This window comes from Scylla paramamosain, chromosome 46, assembly GCF_035594125.1.
Source record: "Scylla paramamosain isolate STU-SP2022 chromosome 46, ASM3559412v1, whole genome shotgun sequence".
NCBI classification, from domain to species: domain Eukaryota; kingdom Metazoa; phylum Arthropoda; class Malacostraca; order Decapoda; family Portunidae; genus Scylla; species Scylla paramamosain.
Window position 1 is genome coordinate 4,278,358 of NC_087196.1, and position 18,821 is coordinate 4,297,178.

The 18,821-nt window shown below is 42.5% G+C and overlaps 1 protein-coding gene across 1 annotated transcript in view; it reads right to left on the minus strand.

Annotated features, from left to right (window-relative positions):
• Positions 1 to 18,609, minus strand: part of LOC135094577 (cullin-associated NEDD8-dissociated protein 1-like) — a 31,618-nt gene extending 13,009 nt beyond the window's left edge. Inside the window, 21 exon segments of the mRNA XM_063994801.1 lie at positions 1 to 2,286; positions 4,736 to 4,980; positions 5,380 to 5,568; positions 6,229 to 6,486; positions 7,574 to 7,772; positions 8,013 to 8,173; positions 8,548 to 8,684; positions 9,051 to 9,200; positions 9,203 to 9,218; positions 9,950 to 10,210; positions 10,484 to 10,638; positions 11,067 to 11,272; positions 11,370 to 11,530; positions 11,883 to 12,022; positions 12,878 to 12,986; positions 13,298 to 13,447; positions 13,887 to 14,049; positions 14,681 to 14,973; positions 15,291 to 15,504; positions 15,748 to 15,917; positions 18,477 to 18,609. The exon segment at positions 1 to 2,286 is cut by the window's left edge and continues 1,160 nt beyond it. Of these exon segments, the coding sequence (XP_063850871.1) occupies positions 2,016 to 2,286; positions 4,736 to 4,980; positions 5,380 to 5,568; positions 6,229 to 6,486; positions 7,574 to 7,772; positions 8,013 to 8,173; positions 8,548 to 8,684; positions 9,051 to 9,200; positions 9,203 to 9,218; positions 9,950 to 10,210; positions 10,484 to 10,638; positions 11,067 to 11,272; positions 11,370 to 11,530; positions 11,883 to 12,022; positions 12,878 to 12,986; positions 13,298 to 13,447; positions 13,887 to 14,049; positions 14,681 to 14,973; positions 15,291 to 15,504; positions 15,748 to 15,917; positions 18,477 to 18,518 (3,690 nt within the window). The 5' untranslated portion in view covers positions 18,519 to 18,609 and the 3' untranslated portion in view covers positions 1 to 2,015.
• Positions 18,610 to 18,821: the final 212 nt, after the last annotated feature.

The following is an 18,821-nucleotide window of genomic DNA, read 5'->3' on the forward strand; positions in this document are numbered from 1 at the left end:
CTGAAGTACTATTGCTATTATTATTGTATGTCTATTATTATTATTATTATTATTATTATTATTATTATTATTTTGGTTACAATAAAGAGAATGAGAATATGAAATGTTTTTTACTATCTTTACAAGTTCATTAATTTCTAGATATCAACATGCCATTTTATCGTTATCAGAGAGAGAGAGAGAGAGAGAGAGAGAGAGAGAGAGAGAGAGAGAGAGAGAGAGAGAGAGAGAGAGAGAGAGAGAGAGAGAGAGAGAGAGTCGTTCATTTGCTTTTTTTTTTATTCCAATCACCATCACATTTCTTTTGCTTATACGCGACGAAAAAAGAAATACTAATGCGATTTTTTTACATTATTATTATTTTTTTTTTGCGCGGAAGGGGGATGGGGGACACACACACACACACACACACACACACACACACACACACACACGCACGCACACACTCAAGAACCATTAATTTCCTTCAAGCATTTCTTTCTACTGTGCTAAGTTTAAAAAATGGGCCATATATTTTTTTCTTTCTTTTTTTATATTTATTTTAAGCATAACAAGCTGCTTCTTCATCAGTCCCCCCATTCAATTCACGAAACAAAAAAACGGGAAGGAGAAAACGAGAACATTCAAAACAATAAAAAAGTTATAATTTGCAAATCTTGCACGTGTTTTGTTCTAATATTTTTTTTTCATCATTATTTCTCCACTTTTTTTTTATTGATATACTGAAATAAATTCGGTCATATATATATATATATATATATATATATATATATATATATATATATATATATATATATATATATATATATATATATATATATATATATATATATATATATATATATATATATATATATATATATATAATTTTTTTTTCCGCCAGTATCTCAAACAGGAAATACTGCAATAAATTCAGTTAGGCTCTTTTTTCCACTCATTTCTAGCGTTTTGTTTTTTCTTTTTTAACTTTCCGTTTTCGAAAAAAAAAATCAACTTTTATATTATCTTTTTCAGCTTTCACCTATTTTTTTGCATTCAAGGTCGTCACAAAATTTTTACACTGCCCTTCCTTAAACTCGAAAGAATAAAAAGTCACATTATTTTTTCCCCATTCCCTCAATATTTTTCCTATTTTCACTATTGCCGGTCACAAAACTGCAGCCACCCCAAGAAGTCCCATTTTCTTTTCATTACATTGGAAATACACTTTAAATCACAAAATCACCAGTTTTACTCCCTCGACTCACTATATGCTGCGAGGAGGAGGAGGAGGAGGAGGAGGAGGAGGAGGAGGAGGAGGAGGAAGTTATAGTTTAAATCTTTCAGCTTCTCTTTCTTCTCTTCATTTTAGACTTTCTCTCTCTCTCTCTCTGGTTTGAGAGAGAGAGAGAGAGAGAGAGAGAGAGAGAGAGAGAGAGAGAGAGAGAGAGAGAGAGAGAGAGAGAGAGAGAGAGAGAGAGAGAGAGAGAGAGAGAGAGAGAGAGAGAGAGAGAGAGAGAGAGAGAGAGAGAGAGAGAGAGAGAGAGAGAGAGAGAGAGAGAGAGAGAGAGAGAGAGAGAGAGAGAGAGAGAGAGAGAGAGAGAGAGAGAGAGAGAGAGAGAGAGAGAGAGAGAGAGAGAGATTGACCTATGATTCTCTCTCTCTCTCTCTCTCTATTTCTAAGCCATAAGAGAAAGAGGAAAAGAAAGAAATTATTAGTACTTTTAAACTTTTTTCCTCTCCCTCTTTCAAATTCACAAGAGGAAGGAGAGAGAAAGAAATAAGTACTTTTAAACTCCTTTCCTTCCCTCTTCTCCCTCTCTCTCTCTTTATGAAATACCTCTATCTCAAGGTACCTTCCCCCACCTCTCCCTCCCTCTCTCCCTCTCTATCTCACTCTCTCTCTCTCTAACAGGGGCCACCAGCAGCAACAACAGCAAGAGCTTTACTTAAACCTTCCTTACACCTCATTATCACCTCCCTCTACACACAAACAGCTTGGCAGGGACGCAGAGACACCCACAGCCGAGACCCATTCAACTTAAGTCCATCATGGCGTCGTGAGTGGGGCAGGCGTCGCGCTGGATGCTCTCAAACAAGGACTGCAGCTCTGGGGTGGACTTGATGTGGGCTACGAATTCCGAAAGCTGTGGGTTTTTGTCGGCGTCGGGGATTGTAAGAAGGGCGGCCACAGCTCTCATTGCAGATCTCTTCAGTTCGTCCTGTTTCTCGTACTCCTGTTTGACTGAGTTGGCTTTCACTTTGGTTGTCACTGTTGTACGCAAGGGTTCCACCAGTCGCTCCAGCCTGTAAGGTTGGGTTGGGTTAGGTTGGGTTGGGTTAGGCTGGGTTGGGTTTGGTTTGGTTTGGTTTGGTTTGGTTTGGTTTGGTTGGCTTGAATATTCCTGTGTTTCTCTTTCTTTACTGTGTTGTGGAGCCTTGCTGTGGGTGTGTGGCCAGCTGTGGTGTGTGTGTGTGTGTGTGTGTGTGTGTATCTATGTGTTTGTGTGTGGCGCCTTGTCTCCATATATAGACAGACAGATAGACCGACACACTTCCTTACCTCTGCAACACAACCTGGGGACAGAGAAACAGACAGAAACATAGATCACACCTTCCAGACACCAAGAAACTGACACACCACAGACAAACCAGACAAACCACAGACAAACCAGACAAACCAGACAAACCACAGACAAACCAGACAAACCACAGACAAACCAGACAAACCACAGACAAACCACAGATAAACCAGACAAACCACAGACAAACCAGACAAACCACAGACAAACCACAAGACAAACCAGACAAACCACAGACAAACCACAGACAAACTAGACAAACCACAGACAAACCAGACAAACCACAGACAAACTAGACAAACCACAGACAAACCAGACAAACCACAGACAAACTAGACAAACCACAGACAAACCAGACAAACCACAGACAAACCAGACAAACCAGACAAACCACAGACAAACCAGACAAACCACAGACAAACCAGACAAACCACAGACAAACTAGACAAACCACAGACAAACCACAGATAAACCAGACAAACCACAGACAAACTAGACAAACCACAGACAAACCAGACAAACCACAGACAAACTAGACAAACCACAGACAAACCAGACAAACCACAGACAAACCACAGACAAACCAGACAAACTACAGACAAACCAGACAAACCACAGACAAACCAGACAAACCACAGACAAACTAGACAAACCACAGACAAACCACAGATAAACCAGACAAACCACAGACAAACTAGACAAACCACAGACAAACCACAGATAAACCAGACAAACCACAGACAAACCACAGACAAACCAGACAAACCACAGACAAACCACAGATAAACCAGACAAACCACAGACAAACCACAGATAAACCAGACAAACCACAGACAAACCACAGATAAACCAGACAAACCACAGACAAACCACAGATAAACCAGACAAACCACAGACAAACCAGACAAACCAGACAAACCACAGACAAACCAGACAAACCACAGACAAACCAGACAGACAAACCACAGACAAACCAGACAGACAAACCACAGACAAACCACAGACAAACCAGACAGACAAACCACAGACAAACCAGACAAACCACAGACAAACCAGACAAACCACAGACAAACCAGACAGACAAACCACAGACAAACTAGACAAACCACAGACAAACCAGACAAACCACAGACAAACCTGACAAACCAGACAGACAAACCACAGACAAACCAGACAAACCAGACAGACAAACCACAGACAAACTAGACAAACCACAGACAAACCAGACAAACCACAAACAAACCACAAACAAACCAGACAAACCACAGACAAACCAGACAAACCACAAACCAGACAAACCAGACAAACCACAGACAAACCAGACAGACAAACCACAGACAAACCAGACAAACCACAGACAAACCAGACAGACAAACCACAGACAAACCACAGACAAACCAGACAGACAAACCACAGACAAACTAGACAAACCACAGACAAACCAGACAAACCACAAACAAACCAGGCAAATCACAGACAAACCACAGACAAACCACAGACAAACCAGACAAACCACAGACAAACCAGACAAACCAGACAAACCACAGACAAACCAAACAGACAAACCACAGACAAACCAGACAAACCACAGACAAACCAGACAAACCACAGACAAACCAAACAGACAAACCAGACAAACCACAGACAAACCAAACAGACAAACCACAGACAAACCAGACAAACCACAGACAAACCACAGACAAACCAGACAAACCACAGACAAACCAGACAAAACCAGACAAACCACAGACAAACCAGACAAACCACAGACAAACCAGACAAACCACAGACAAACCAAACCAGACAAAACACAGACAAACCAGACAAACCACAGACAAACCAGACAAACCAGACAAACCACAGACAAACCAGACAAACCACAGACAAACCACAGACAAACCAGACAAACCACAGACAAACCAGACAAACCACAGACAAACCAGACAAACCAGACAAACCACAGACAAACCAGACAAACCACAGACAAACCACAGACAAACCACAGACAAACCACAGACAAACCAGACAAACCACACACAAACCAGACAAACCAGACAAACCACAGACAAACCAGACAAACTACAGACAAACCAGACAAACCACAGACAAACTACAGACAAACCAGACAAACCACAGACAAACCAGACAAACCACAGACAAACCACTAGTCTCACCTTTGCAGCACAGCCTGGGGACATAGGTGGGCAAGACGTGTCAACATGAGATAAGTGAGCATTTTAATGTCATAGTGGTCCCTCAGCCCGCCCTCCACATGCTCCAGGAACACATAGATGTCCACACGGTCCAGGCAGGTCTCCAAGAGGGTGTACATGCACTCGAACGCTGCCTTACGGATGTCCAGCCCGTCATCCACTGTGTGTTTGAACGGACCCATTTCTACTTCACGAATCAGCTCTTTCTGTAGGCATAAGAGGAGATAGGCTGTGATGAGTTTGTGTGTGGGTAAAGGCAGTGTTTGGGCCTCTTCCTATTGGGTAAAAGGGCTGGAAAATGGATCAGGAGGCCTAGGAGGAGGAAAATAGCAACGAAACGCATTTCTATCTCATGAATCTGCTTTTTTTGTAGGCATAAGAGGAGATAGGCTGTGGTGAGTTTGTGTGGGGGTAAAGGCAGTGTTTGGGCCTCTTCCTATTGGGTAAGAGGCCAGGAACAATGATGAGGAGGACTAGGAGAAGGAGGAAGGCAAAAAGTAACATGTAGGAACCTAACAAACAAATAAACAAACTGTCATCATCTCTTCCTCACAAGTTGAATACACCTCCCACAAACAAACAAACAAACAAACAAATGAGCTTACCCTGACTTTAGTTTCATTATAGAGCTGAGGCAGGATGGTGTCAAGGAGGTCACGCACGAGGGAGGGCTTGTTGTGGGCTGCGGAGTTGAAGGCGACGAGGGCCACACGACGGACATTTAAATCAGGATCTTGTAAGGTGGAGAGGAAGTCGCCAATGCTGTGTCGCAGTAAGCTATCGATGGCTGTGGGCTGTGGAGAGATGACGCGTTAGGTTAGGTTACGTTAGGTTAGGTTAGGCTAGGTTAAGTTAGGTTACGGTTGCATCAGAGAACTGTGGATGGTGTGGGGGTGTTTAGCAATGTTTATGGAAGTAAATCCTTCTTGAAAGACACTGTAATTGTATTACTAGTGTTTGTGTGGGGCATGTTAGGCTGTGTTTGGCTTGTGTTGCAGAGGAGGCAGTGTTGTGTTAGACTGTGTTAGGCTGTGTTTGGGTGTATTTGGGTTTGTTTGGGTGTGTTTGGGTGTGTTAGGCTGTGTTAGGCTGTGTTTGGCATGTGTTTGGGTGTGTTTGGCTGTGTCTGGCTGTGTTTGGCTGTGTTTGGGTGTGTTAGGCTGTGTTTGGGTGTGTTTGGATGTGTTTAGGTGTGTTTGGCATGTGTTTGGCTGTGTCTGAGTGTGTTTGGCTGTGTTTGGGTGTGTTAGGCTGTGTTTGGGTGTGTTTGGATGTGTTTAGGTGTGTTTGGCATGTGTCTGGCTGTGTCTGGCTGTGTCTGAGGTGTGTTTGGCTGTGTTTGGCAAGCACAGAGAGGAGGAGAAAGTAAGACAAGGTTATGGGTGTGTTGAGATACATTTGTCTTCCATTTTTGGGGTTAATTAAAAGGCTCTCTCTCACCGTCCTTCCCTCACCTGGTCTGATATGGTGAACTTAATGGCAGTGACAATAGTGGTACGCATCATGGGGGAGTCTGTTTTCAGGGACTCCTGGAGCTTCGGGAGTAGAGCAGAGGGGTTGATTAGGGTCAGTTTACCAAGACACTCGGCTACGACGTTCCTGGTCCCCTCCTCCATGCACTCTGTATGGCGAAACAGCTGTGCCCAAATGTCACTCACGAAACCCTGCAGGACCTTCACGCCCTCTGCACTCTTGCTCTGAAGGCTGATGATCTGTAGGGGGAGAAGTTGTGTGTTTGTTAGAGAATTGAGATAACAGAAAAAAAGGCTGGCAATTATAGGTTGTTATATCTGTGTTAGGGAACTGAGATAGCAGAAAAACAGGCTGGCAATTAAAGAAAGTTGTTATATCTGATGAAAAAGAAAAGATGGGGTGTTAATGAACTGAGATAGCATAATAAAAGGCTGGCAATTATAGAAAGTTGTTATATCTGATGAAAAAGAAAAGATGGGGTGTTAGTGAACTGAGATAGCAGAAAAACAGGCTGGCAATTATAGAAAGTTGTTATATCTGATGAAAAAGAAGAGATGGGGTGTTAGTGAAATGAGATAGCAGAAAAACAGGCTGGCAATTAAAGAAGGTTGTTATATCTGATGAAAAAGAAGAGATGGGGTGTTAGGGAACTGAGATAGCAGAAAAACAGGCTGGCAATTATAAAAGGTTGTTATATCTGATGAAAAAGAAGAGATGGGGTGTTAGTGAACTGAGATAGCAGAAAAACAGGCTGGCAATTATAGAAGGTTGTTATATATGATGAAAAAGAAAAGATGGGGTGTTTGCTATGTAAGGGAGTTATGCATAGTTAAGGATAGGTGCAGAAAAATAAAGAGAGATGGACAGCAAGAGACAAAGATATGTTGTAAAAAATTGAGAGAGAGAGAGAGAGAGAGAGAGAGAGAGAGAGAGAGAGAGAGAGAGAGAGAGAGAGAGAGAGAGATAGACAGAGAGAGAGAGAGACATAGCAAATAATAGATGTAAAGAAAGTGACATGGAAAAATTATAACAAACAGAAAAACAATGAAAAACAGATATAGAAAGAGAGAAATAGACAGAAAAAAAAACGATAAAAACACACATACAAAGACAGACAATGAATAACAGAAACACCAATAGAGAGCAAGAAAAAAAGAAGAAAAAATCAGAGAAAGACATTGAGACAGAAAAAAATAAATAAAAATATAAACAAAACAAAACAAACAAACAAACAAACACACACACACATAAACAGCACCCATCACCCCAGGCACCAACCATAGACCCCAATACCCATCACCCACATCCCCATCACCCCAAACCCACTTCTTTAAGGGAATGCAGAAGAAGGTACTGTCTTTTGGGGTTCGCCTCGATCTCCGACAGGACAAAGGGAAGGTACTCCTGGAGGTTCCCGCAGCTGAGGTGGCCCAGCGCATAGGACGCAGCTGACTTCACCTCCTCTGATGGTGAGCTGAAGGACGCCACCACCGCGTCCTTCAGCTGGGGGATTCCACTTAGGTCTCTGAAAGGAAAGGAAGGATGAGGTTTGAGCTAGTGGTGGTGGTGGTGGTGGTGGTGAAGGAAGGAAGGAAGGAAGGAAGGATATTTGAATGTGTCAGGCTGTGGTGATGGTGGTGGCAGTGGCGATGATAATGGTAACAGCAATCTTAACATCTCTAACCACAGAAACAAGACTAAACAAACACACACTCACAAACACCCCCCACACCCTCACCCTCCCCCTTCCCCACCCCACACTCACATATGCTTGCCGATCTCCCCAATGGCCAGGAGGGAGAAGGACTGCACTGTGGGGGAACGTGGGTTGGTCACATCCATGAGGAACCGGTTCACCACACCAACTGCCTCGCTGGGGTGTGTTAAAGTCAGGGCTGCCACACACTTCGCCATCGAGTGGTAAGCCTGTTGGAGAGAGAGAGAGGGAGGGGGTGAGAGAGGAAGAGAGAGGGAGAGAGAAAGAGAAGGGAAGGAATGAGGTTGGATTGGAAGAAAGGTGGGAGGGAGGAAGGGAGACAGAGAGGGAGAAAACAGGGAGGTAGAAGAGGGAGGGAGAAATAGGAGGAAATAGGAAGAGATAATGGAAGAAAGACAGGAAGAGGAGGAGAAAGGGAAGAAGAGAGAGAGAGAATGAGGGAGAGGAAATGGCAGGAAGAGAAAGAAAGAAAAAGAAAGAAAGGAAAAGAGAGAAAAAAAGTTACATTACATTAACTTCCCAATCAACACACACACACACATACACACACACACACACACACACACACACACCAATTTCTCACCTGCTTATGAATACTGGAGGCCTGGGGGGAGACGAGAGGGGCAAGGAGGTGTGTCAAAATATCCTGATAGCCAAGTCCAGGTAGACCCGCCCTCACCACTGCCTCAAACAGGTCCTGCATGGCCTTCAGTGCTCCTCCTGCAGTAGAAAGAATGGGTGAGACTACAGGGGTGGAATGGGTAGGGAAATGGTGGAGAAATGGTGAAGGAGTAAGGCATGGATGAGCAAAGGATATGAGTAAGAAGTGAAAGGATAAAAGTGATGAATAGAGTGAGAATGAGAGGAAAAAACTGCAAGATTACAGGAGACGCAGAACGAGAAAGGGGGAAAAGAGATGAATGAAGATGAAAAAAAAAAAAAAAAAAAAAAAAAAAAAAAAAAAAAACATGGAAAAATGAAACTAAAGTAATTGAGTGAAAAAAAAAGACAACAAACACAGGAACAAAACAATATACGAAAACAAAACAAACACACAAACAAACTGACGAAGCCCCACATACTCACCCTGCAGAAGAGGAGAGCGTACCAAGGCCATCACATCAGGCATGGTCAGCTGGAGGAAGTTGCCGAGGGAGGATTTGTGAAGCTTGGCAGTGGAGGTGAGCAGGGTGAGGCAGAGCTGTGCAATATGCAAATCTGATTCATTGATGAGGGGGGCAGCTCAACAAGCACCTGGAAAAGAGTACAGTGTGTTAGGTTAGATTTGGGGGTAGTTGGGGGTGGGTAGGGTATGTTAGGCTAGGTTTGGGAGTGGCTGAGGGTGGGTAGGGTAAAGTAGGGATGACTAGGGAGTGGGTTTGGTTTGGCAATGGGTAAGGTATGGTTTGATAAGGTTTGGTTAGGTTAGGTTAGGTTAGGTCAGGTTAAATTTGGGGTCAAACTCAATTTCAGGTACTTAGGTCATATTATCCTTTGTTCCTGAGCCCAAACACCCCCAAGTCCCCCCTCACATGATGTTGGCATGGTGAGGTCGCTGTGGCCTGCTGTGACTCAAATGTAGCCACCTAGATGTGTCTGTGTCGTGTTGGTGTCTGGCAGTGAGGCACGGTGCTTCTGTGCCAGGTGTGGAGCTGGGAACAGTTGTCACATCGTGGTGGCTTCATAAACGGGTCTTATCTAACTTGCTGTGTCAATCAGGTAAGGTATCTTTTTTTTTTGTCTCTCATTCACTTATCACTATTTATTTATTTATTTTTTGTTTCTCATTCACTCATCACTCTCTCCTTTCACCTCCACACAAACAAATTAATAAGACTCCTTCTCTCATTCCCTCACTCATCATTTTCTCCTTTCATTTCCACACAAACAAATTGACCTAACTTTTCTCTCATTCTCTCACTCACTCACTCACTCAGTCAGTCATCAATGTCTCCTTTCATGAGCCCACCAAGCCTCTCCCTCACCTTATCCAGCATCTGAGGACTAAGAGCTGTGGAATAGTTTGTGACCACAGTGTCCAGCAGGGTGAGTGTGGCCAGCTTGAGCGCCCTCTGGTTCTTGCGTAGGAAGGAGGCCAGCACAGGTAGAGCCTCGCCAAGAATGGACCGCAAGTCGATCCGCAGCGGTGAGGCGGCCACCTTCGTGAGTGCCTTGACTGTTGTGAGACGGGTGATCTCGTTGCGCAGACGGTCCAGGAAGATGGGGAGACAGGTGCCCAGTTCGCCCTGCAAGGAAAATTGAAGTCAACCATTGTTTTCAAGGTGAGGAGATGACAAACAAGGAAAATTAAAGAGTTAACCAGTATATTCAATCCTTCATCCCTTTCTTTATCTTAGACAGAACCCCCCCTCTCTCTCTCCCCCAGTGTTACCTGCAAATAGTCGCCAAGATGTGAGAAATGGATGAAAGGTAAGCAATGCAAGAGTTAACCAGTATTTTCAATCCTTCATCCCTTATACTCGGACAGACAACCCCCCCACTCTCTCTCTCAGTGTTACCTGCAAATGGTCGCCGAGGTGTGAGATGATCTGTCCCATGCAAGCAATGGCCCGCTCCTTCACCTCCTGGTCCAGGTCGGCCGCCCTCAGCCTGGCCAGTGTGCAGTGATACAGGTCACCGGTGTATGGAGTGAAGTCAAACGAGGAGGCCAGGTCTGTGAGGGGGGAAGACAGTGTTATGTTATCCAGGAGAGGGTTTTTTTAGTGTTCTTCCAGTGGGGTTAGTAAATGTGTGTTTATCTTGGTCTGGTGAGGTCAAGGCACACAGAAGATGCTATTATTTATTAATTTTTCAAGGGGTGACTAATGAAACAACTTCAAAACACCCCAAAACATCCCCAAAACACCCCAAAATACTCTAATACACCCCCAAAAAACCCTAAAACACTCCATAACACCCTAAAACACCCCCAAAACACCCCAAATCAACCCAAAACACCTCCAAAACATTCCAGAACACCCTAAAATACCCCAAATCACCCCAAAAACACCCCAGAACACCCAAAAGCACTTCAAAACACCCAAAGTCACCCCAAAACCAAAACAAAGCCCAAAACCAAAACAAGCCTGCATGACTCCTCACCCAATGGTCTGATGACTTTCACGATCTGCTGGAGGACAAGCAAGGCCTCAGCGGTAATCTTGTAGAAGGGATCAGCCACGCAGGTCACCACAGGGGGCAGCAGTTCCCCTATGTGCTGGTGAAAGACCTCTCCACTGTGATGCACCAGCAGGCAGTGAACAAAGGCCAGGGTATCGATCTTCATGTTGCTGCTGCTGTTTTTATCCCTGAGTTGCAAAAGAAAGATGGTACGTTTAGTAAATGCTGGAGTGTAAGTTGCTGTCTGACACACACATACATACACACACGCGTTAATAAGCTTACCCAAGGGAGAACTGTATGCCAGGAATGAGGGCAGGGATGTGGTGGGTGAGGGCGCCTGGGTACACCTGGACCAGCTCTGTCAGGAGGGCGAAGCAACCCTGACGTGTCTTGATGCTCTTCTCCTTCATCTGTCTGTGCACGGACTTCACCAGAGCTGGCACCTGAGAGAGAGGGAGTGTGTGAGAGAGAGAGAGAGAGAGAGAGAGAGAGAGAGAGAGAGAGAGAGAGAGAGAGAGAGAGAGAGAGAGAGAGAGAGAGAGAGAGAGAGAGAGAGAGAGAGAGAGAGAGAGAGAGAGAGAGAGAGAGAGAGAGAGAGAGAGAGAGAGAGAGAGAGAGAGAGAGAGAGATAGGACAGGATAGACAGAGAACAAGACTTTATGAAACAACCAGTTCATTCAGCCTTGCCTAATACTCTTTTTAGTCTAGATAGAGAGAGAAAACTTTAAACTTCTATCTATCCCCCCCACACACACACACACACACACACACACACACACACACACACACACACACCTGCTGTTTTAACATAGAAATAGTGCTTTCCTCTTGTTCCATGGCATCTGGGTCCAGGCTGAGGCTAAGGGAGGGACGCGTCTGTCTCAGCAGGGCCATGTAGGCGTGAAAAATATCCACCTTCACGTTCTCCTCCCTCTCTGCCGGGTCAGGTCAAGTTGAAAATAGATTAATATGAAGAATGGTAATTTTGGTCCTGTTTGAGTTGGTAGGCAGTTAAAGAAAGGTTTATAATTGTCTTTTTTAACCTGTCTGACTTGTGTGGGTTTAAAAATTGACAAATATGAGGTGGGAATAGAAATTGTGACCCTGTTTTTGACTTGTGAAGGGTTAAACAAGGCTTGGAGACACACAAACTTGAGATACGAACAGTGATTCACCTGTCTTGATTTCTGGAGATGTAAATTAAATAAAACTGAAGTAAGAACAGAAATTTTGAACTTGTTTGTTTTGTGTGGACTTGAAAACAGACAAACTTGATGTAAACAGTAATTTCTGACTTGTATAGACTAAAAAACCAAACTTGAAATAATAGTACTTTTGAACCTATTTGAGTTGTGCACACTTAAAAACACATGAAATCAAACTAAACATCAATTTTGAACCTGTCTGAGTTGCAGAAACTTAAATTAGAACCTGTTTGAGTTGTGTACACTTAAAATCAGACAAAACACACCAATTTTGAGCCTGTTTGAGTTGCACAGCCTTGAAAACAAGCAAACTCAAGCTAAACGTACCAATTTTGAACCAGTTTGAGTTGCAGAAACTTAAATTAGAATCTGTCTGAATTGTGCAGTCTTGAAAACAGACAAACTCAAACAAAACACACCAATTTTGAACCTGTTTGAGTTGCAGTGAACCCATCTGAATTGCATAGCCTTGAAAAACACACAAACTCAAACTAAACACACCAATTTTGAGTCTGTTTGAGTTACAGAGAACCCGTTTGAATTGCACAGCCTTGAAAACACACAAACTACAGGTGACAGCAGTACCTTTGAACCTGTTGATGAGCTGTGGGGAGACTGTCTTGTAAAACTCAATGAGCATCTCGTGTCTGGTGGAAATGACAGCCTCCAAGCACTTGGCAGAGGAACGACGCACCTGACAAGGCAAGACAGATAAGGTACTGATAATAACATACATACATACATACATACATACAATGCTTCTCCTAAGCAGTGGTTGGCTGAGAGACACAAGGCCCCTCTGAACAGCAATAGGCTTATGATACTAGTGATTTGCATAGCTTAGGCTCACGGCTATTGGGACAAGACAAGAACGAGGAAAGGTTAACGAAGATACCTGCCTGCTTTCACACCTGGGAGGACGGCAAAAGGCTGAGGTATAGATTAAAGAAGATACCTGCTTATTTTCACACCTGGGAGGAAAAGGAGAGGGCCCCAAACGCTCACCTTCCAGGACATGTCATCATCGTCGGAGTATTCATCATCTTCCTCCCCGTCATCATCCTCGTCCATGTCCATCTGGCCCTCGTCATCATCATAGTCATCATAGTTGTAGTTGGGATCGTGGGTAATGTACTTAAGACACATTTCAACGATCTGGGAGGAGAAGAGAGAGAGATAAAGTGGTGTTTAGTTACTTGTATGATCTATAAACATTTGTAAGATTTCAGATACAATTTAACTGTCTACAAAGGGGTGTGAAGGGGTGAAGGCGTGTCAAAGTTACTGAATCATAAGTACAAGAGATATTTCATGGGTATTTTATGTTGTTGTTGATGGTTATTGATGCTTCACACACATATATGATTTGTAAAAGGGTGACAGATGTGGTAATGTTAGGTAAGGTTAGGTTAGGTTAGGTACGGTTAGGTTAGGCTAGATTAGGTTAGCTTAGGATGCATTAGGTTAGGTATGGTTAAGTTAGGTTAGGTATGGTTTTAGTTAGGTAAGGTTAGTTTAAGTTAGGTTAGGTTAAGTTAGGTTAGGTATGGTTAAGTTAGGTAAGGTTAGGTTAGGATAAGCTTGGTATACTGACAGTGGAGAGGTGTGGGGTGATCTCCTTGGGGCAGCGCAGAGTGAAGGCCTCGCAGGCAGAGATGCAGTACTCCCTCAGCTCGTCATCATCCACAGCCACGTACTGCACAATGAGGGGCATCACCCGCTCCAGGTACTCCCCAAACCTGTGTCCTGCTTGACGGCTGCCGCAGAGAGAGAGAGAGAGAGAGAGGGGGGAGGTGAGAGAGTGAGAAAGAGAATGATTTGTTAGTCAGAGATGGAGAGACTGAGTGTTGTGTGTTGAGAGAGAGAGAGAGAGAGAGAGAGAGAGAGAGAGAGAGAGAGAGAGAGAGAGAGAGAGAGAGAGAGAGAGAGAGAGAGAGAGAGAGAGAGAGAGAGAGAGAGAGAGAGAGAGAGAGAGAGAGAGAGAGAGAGAGAGAGAGAGAGAGAGAGAGAGAGAGAGAGAGAGAGAGAGAGAGACTGGCTGTGTTGTGCTAAGATAGGTGTTTAAAAATTGAATAATATTTAGTGTTTTAAAATGTTCTTTTTTAGTGTCTGTGTGTGTAATTTGATTTTGTTGATTGTAGATGCAAACACACACACACACACACACACACACACACACACACACACACACACACACACACACACACATACACACACACCACAAACAAACCACAAAACACTAAAATAAATCAATAAAACACACACAAACACACAAACAAGCACTCCTCTCAGACACACACACAAACACATGCAAATAAATAAATAAATAAAATAAATAAATAAATAAATAAAATAAATAAATAAATAAAACCCCACCCCAAGACAAACCTGATGGCCGCAATGCACTGAATATAAGTCCTGGTGGTTGACATGGAAGAATTTTTAGCCAGCTCTTCTATAAGGAAATCCATTAGCCTTGCATAAATCTGAGGGGAGCAGGACACAACCAGGTGACTCAAGGCAATGATGGTCCGCTTCCTGACGGCCAGGCGGGGCGAGGCGAGCTGCGGCAACAGAGCATCCAGGATATTTGGGTGGAAGGAGATGAGGAGGGAGCCAAACCGTGCCAGCAAGTCCCCCAGGATGTCCAGTGCTTCTAACTGTACACTGACGTCTTCTTGCTGTAAACAGGAGGTTCGGTTAGCGTCCGTCTGTCTGTGTGTCTGTATATGCACCTCCAAGTGACGCGCAGGGCAGTCTAGACCAGCCAGCACACTCACACATTCACATCAGTCTCTAGTGGTAAGGTACATCTGGCCACACACACCCACAGCAAGGCCCCGCAGCACACACTAGTCCATCCTTCCCCTTCTAGTCCCACACACCCTTCCCTCACTACCCTAACCCACACACCCTCACAACACCCTTCCCTCACCACGCCCACACACACACAGTCACCCTTCCACGCCCTTCCAGCCCCACCCAGACCCACACTCACCCTGACAATTGCCTCAGACAGCCTATCGGTGACTCTCTTGCATATGTTGGCCACGAGGGCGGTGGAAGAGGCTGGCAGCTCATTGATGACTGTCTTAAGGGCCAGCGATGACATGTCCCTCAGCTGCTCCCTCTCGCTCACCATGTGGTCACAAAGGCTCTCCACAATGGAATATACGTGGAATTCCTTCACTTTGTTTACTAGTGGACCCAGGCTGTGGAAGAGGTGGAGGTGGAGAAGAGAAGGGTTGAGGAAGTTTTCTCTTTCTCTCTCTCTCTCTCACACACACTCATCACTTTTTCTTTCTGACACACACACACACACACACACACACACACACACACACACACACACACACACATCACCTCCCCTATTACTCTCTCTCTCTCTCTCTCTCTCTCTCTCTCTCTCTCTCTCTCTCTCTCTCTCTCTCTCTCTCTCTCTCTCTCTCTCTCACCATTTGACAGCCAGATTCTGCACCTCCCCATTTTTGTCTTCGAGCAATCTCAGGAGCATCTTAACGACCTTCCTTTCCGAGTCGTCGTCCAGCTTAATGGAGTCCTTTTGCAGCTCTGTCATCAAGTCGTTGGTTGCCATGAAGCGGTAATCCTTGTCTGTGCTTGTCATCTGCGGGGGGAGAGGGTCGTTTGGTCGTTAAGTGGTTTTAATGTTGGTTATTGATGTTTTTGTGGGTAGTTTAGGTTTGGTTATTTGTTTTTTTGTGTTTTGGTACTTAAATCTTGTGTTTTTTTTTGTTATTTTTAAATGTACTGGGTTGTAATTGATGATGCAGCTTATAAAAGTACTAAAATGGAAAGGATAATCATAAATTCTCATTGAAAACAAACACTTCATATTTATTTCTACGTGACTCAATGTCCGTCATGGAGAAATATTGTGCTTTTTTTTGCATTTGTTTCATCCTGTTCTGAAAGGCTTTTGTAATGGTTTAATGGGTTTAATTGGTTGTAATGGACGTTATTGCAGTGGCGGTCTAGATTCGATTACCTGTAATAACTATTTTTTTTTTTGTGTTTTTTTTCTCCCAAATGGATTATAAAGTTGAAGGTGGTACTGAGTGCTCTGCTTGACTAAACTAGCTATGTATTGTGTTTTTAATTATTTGTGGTAGTAGTGACTTGTCTGAGTATTTAATAGCTAAATCTTGTCTTTTTTTTTGCATGTTTTATGTTTGTTTTTATGTTGTAACAAGCTCTGGTTGTGTTTGATGGCTAAATAATGTTTTTTTTTTTCATTATTTGTGGTAGTAATGACTTGGCTGGGGGTCTAATAGCTAAATCTTGTCTTTTTTTATGTTTCCCCCATTGTAACAAGCTTAGGGTGCGTGTAATGGCTAAATAATGTTTTTTTTTTTAATAATTTGCATGGTAGAAACTTGTTTGGGTGTCTGCAATAAATAAATCTTGCCTTGCTTGATGTCTGTCGCATTGTAACAAGCTCTGGGTGTGTTTGGTGGCTAAATAATGTGTTTTCTTAATGATTTGTGATGGTAGTAACTCGTGTAGGTGTTTGTAATAGATAAATCTTGTCTTGTTTGATGTTTATCGCATTGTAACAAATTTCAGTAGTGGTAATGAGTGGTCTGAGTGTGTCTGGTGGTTACATCTTGTGTTTTCTTTGTTTCTACTATATTAACAAGCTTTAGTGTGTGTGTGTGTGTGTGTGTGTGTGTGTGTGTGTGTGTGTGTGTGTGTGTGTGTGTGTGTGTGTGTGTGTGTTAACTAAAATAACTTATGCTCTTTTGTATTGTAAGACAGATAACTGGTGGTCTGTCAGTAAGGATAGACATTTCTTATTTAATTGTATATTGTGCTACAAAATATGAGCATTAGTTAGCGTGCAGTTCTACAATGCTGCAAAAGACAGAGGTATTATAAAGATGGGGGTGTCTGTTTGTTCTGCAGGGATAAAAAAAAAACATATTTAATCCAATTTCATCATAATATCAACACAAACTAAGGCAAGAATGACTGTAAATATATATATAAAGTATCCAATGAAGAAACACATGAACGGAAGAAGAAACGGAAGAAACGAAGCAAATCTAGTGAGGAATTAAAGCCAAAATACAAAAAAATATAGAAAAATGTTGAATATTACGACAAAAGACACAAAGAAATAAAAAAAAAAACTCACAAAAAAGAAATAAATAATAAACAAAACCAAATCAAGTGCAAAATTAAACAAAACAAAAACAAAAAATGACAGAAAACAAAAAATACAGAAAAGATAATAATAATAATAATAAAACAAAAATAAAGAAAATAAAACAGAATGACATACAATACAAGACTACAAGAAACACTAAAACCTCACTTTTTATAACCCAAGAATCACCACAACATAATTAAACACAAGAGGGAGGAATAAAAATAAGGAAAAATTAATAAGAATAAGAAAGATGAGGAAAAAGGAAGAAACGAACAAGGAAGTAAGAGAGAAGAAAGAATAAATGGGGGAAGATGATGATAAATAAGAGAGTTTTAGATAGAAATAACACTCCAAGCATTTCTCACCCCCTCTGTATCTCCGTGACTCTCGTATTGACACTAATCTCGTCTTTCCATCAACTACCTCGGGAAAAAAGGGAACTATCAAGAATAAAATAAAAGAAAAGACTTGATTTCTTGAGCATAACAAGATTTAGGAAGGCAAACTAAGCACAGAAAGGAAGCAAAGAGAGAAAGAGAGAAAATATAGCATGTATGATCGAAAAATGCATGAAACTGAGGTAAATTTAACCGAAAACACTAAAAAAATTAAGTCAAACGTGAAATGCTGAAGGGGAAATACGAGAAATACAACGCAACATACGGAAAAAAAACTGAAAATATACAAAATTAATCAAATCCGGTGAGAAAATTAAAATCCAAACAAGAAATTTTCACGCAAACTCTCCTGCCGTGTGTAAACCCTCTGACAGTCCCATTTACGCCTTAAACCAAGCAAATTCTAGGCAAACGAGAGACACAGGGCAGGAAAACAATGCCAAACAACCCGCCAGGCAAATAAAAACAGAGAAAATGAAGGAAAGTTAAAGCAAAACAAAACAATACAAGCTGGGAGGATTGAAGACTCGGGGAAGCAAGTGTATTTCTTCCATTTTCTCGCGATTTACCCCAATTTTCAGGGTCTACGGGCGCTGTACTGGTTTCTTTTACTTACTTTCTCCAGCAGGTTGGCGATGTGGTAGGAAACACTCGCCATTTTTGCGGTTTTGGGCCTGAAATATCCCCGTAATCTCCCCTACCCTTGCGGCCACTGGCAAGTATCTCTTTAGTTATTTTGGCTAGTATTACAAATTCAGTTTAAGGTTTCTTGGGGAATATTTTATGATACAAAATTAATCAATTTATTTTTGTGATAATTTTGTTGTCTTTTATTTGGTTTTTAGTGGGTTTTAAAGGGAGTTTGTTTTTCTTCTGGTAAACTCGAATTTTGTCTAATCTGGATTTTTATTCAATATTTAGCAAAGTTTTATTACGATACACTTTTTTCTTTATCTATTAT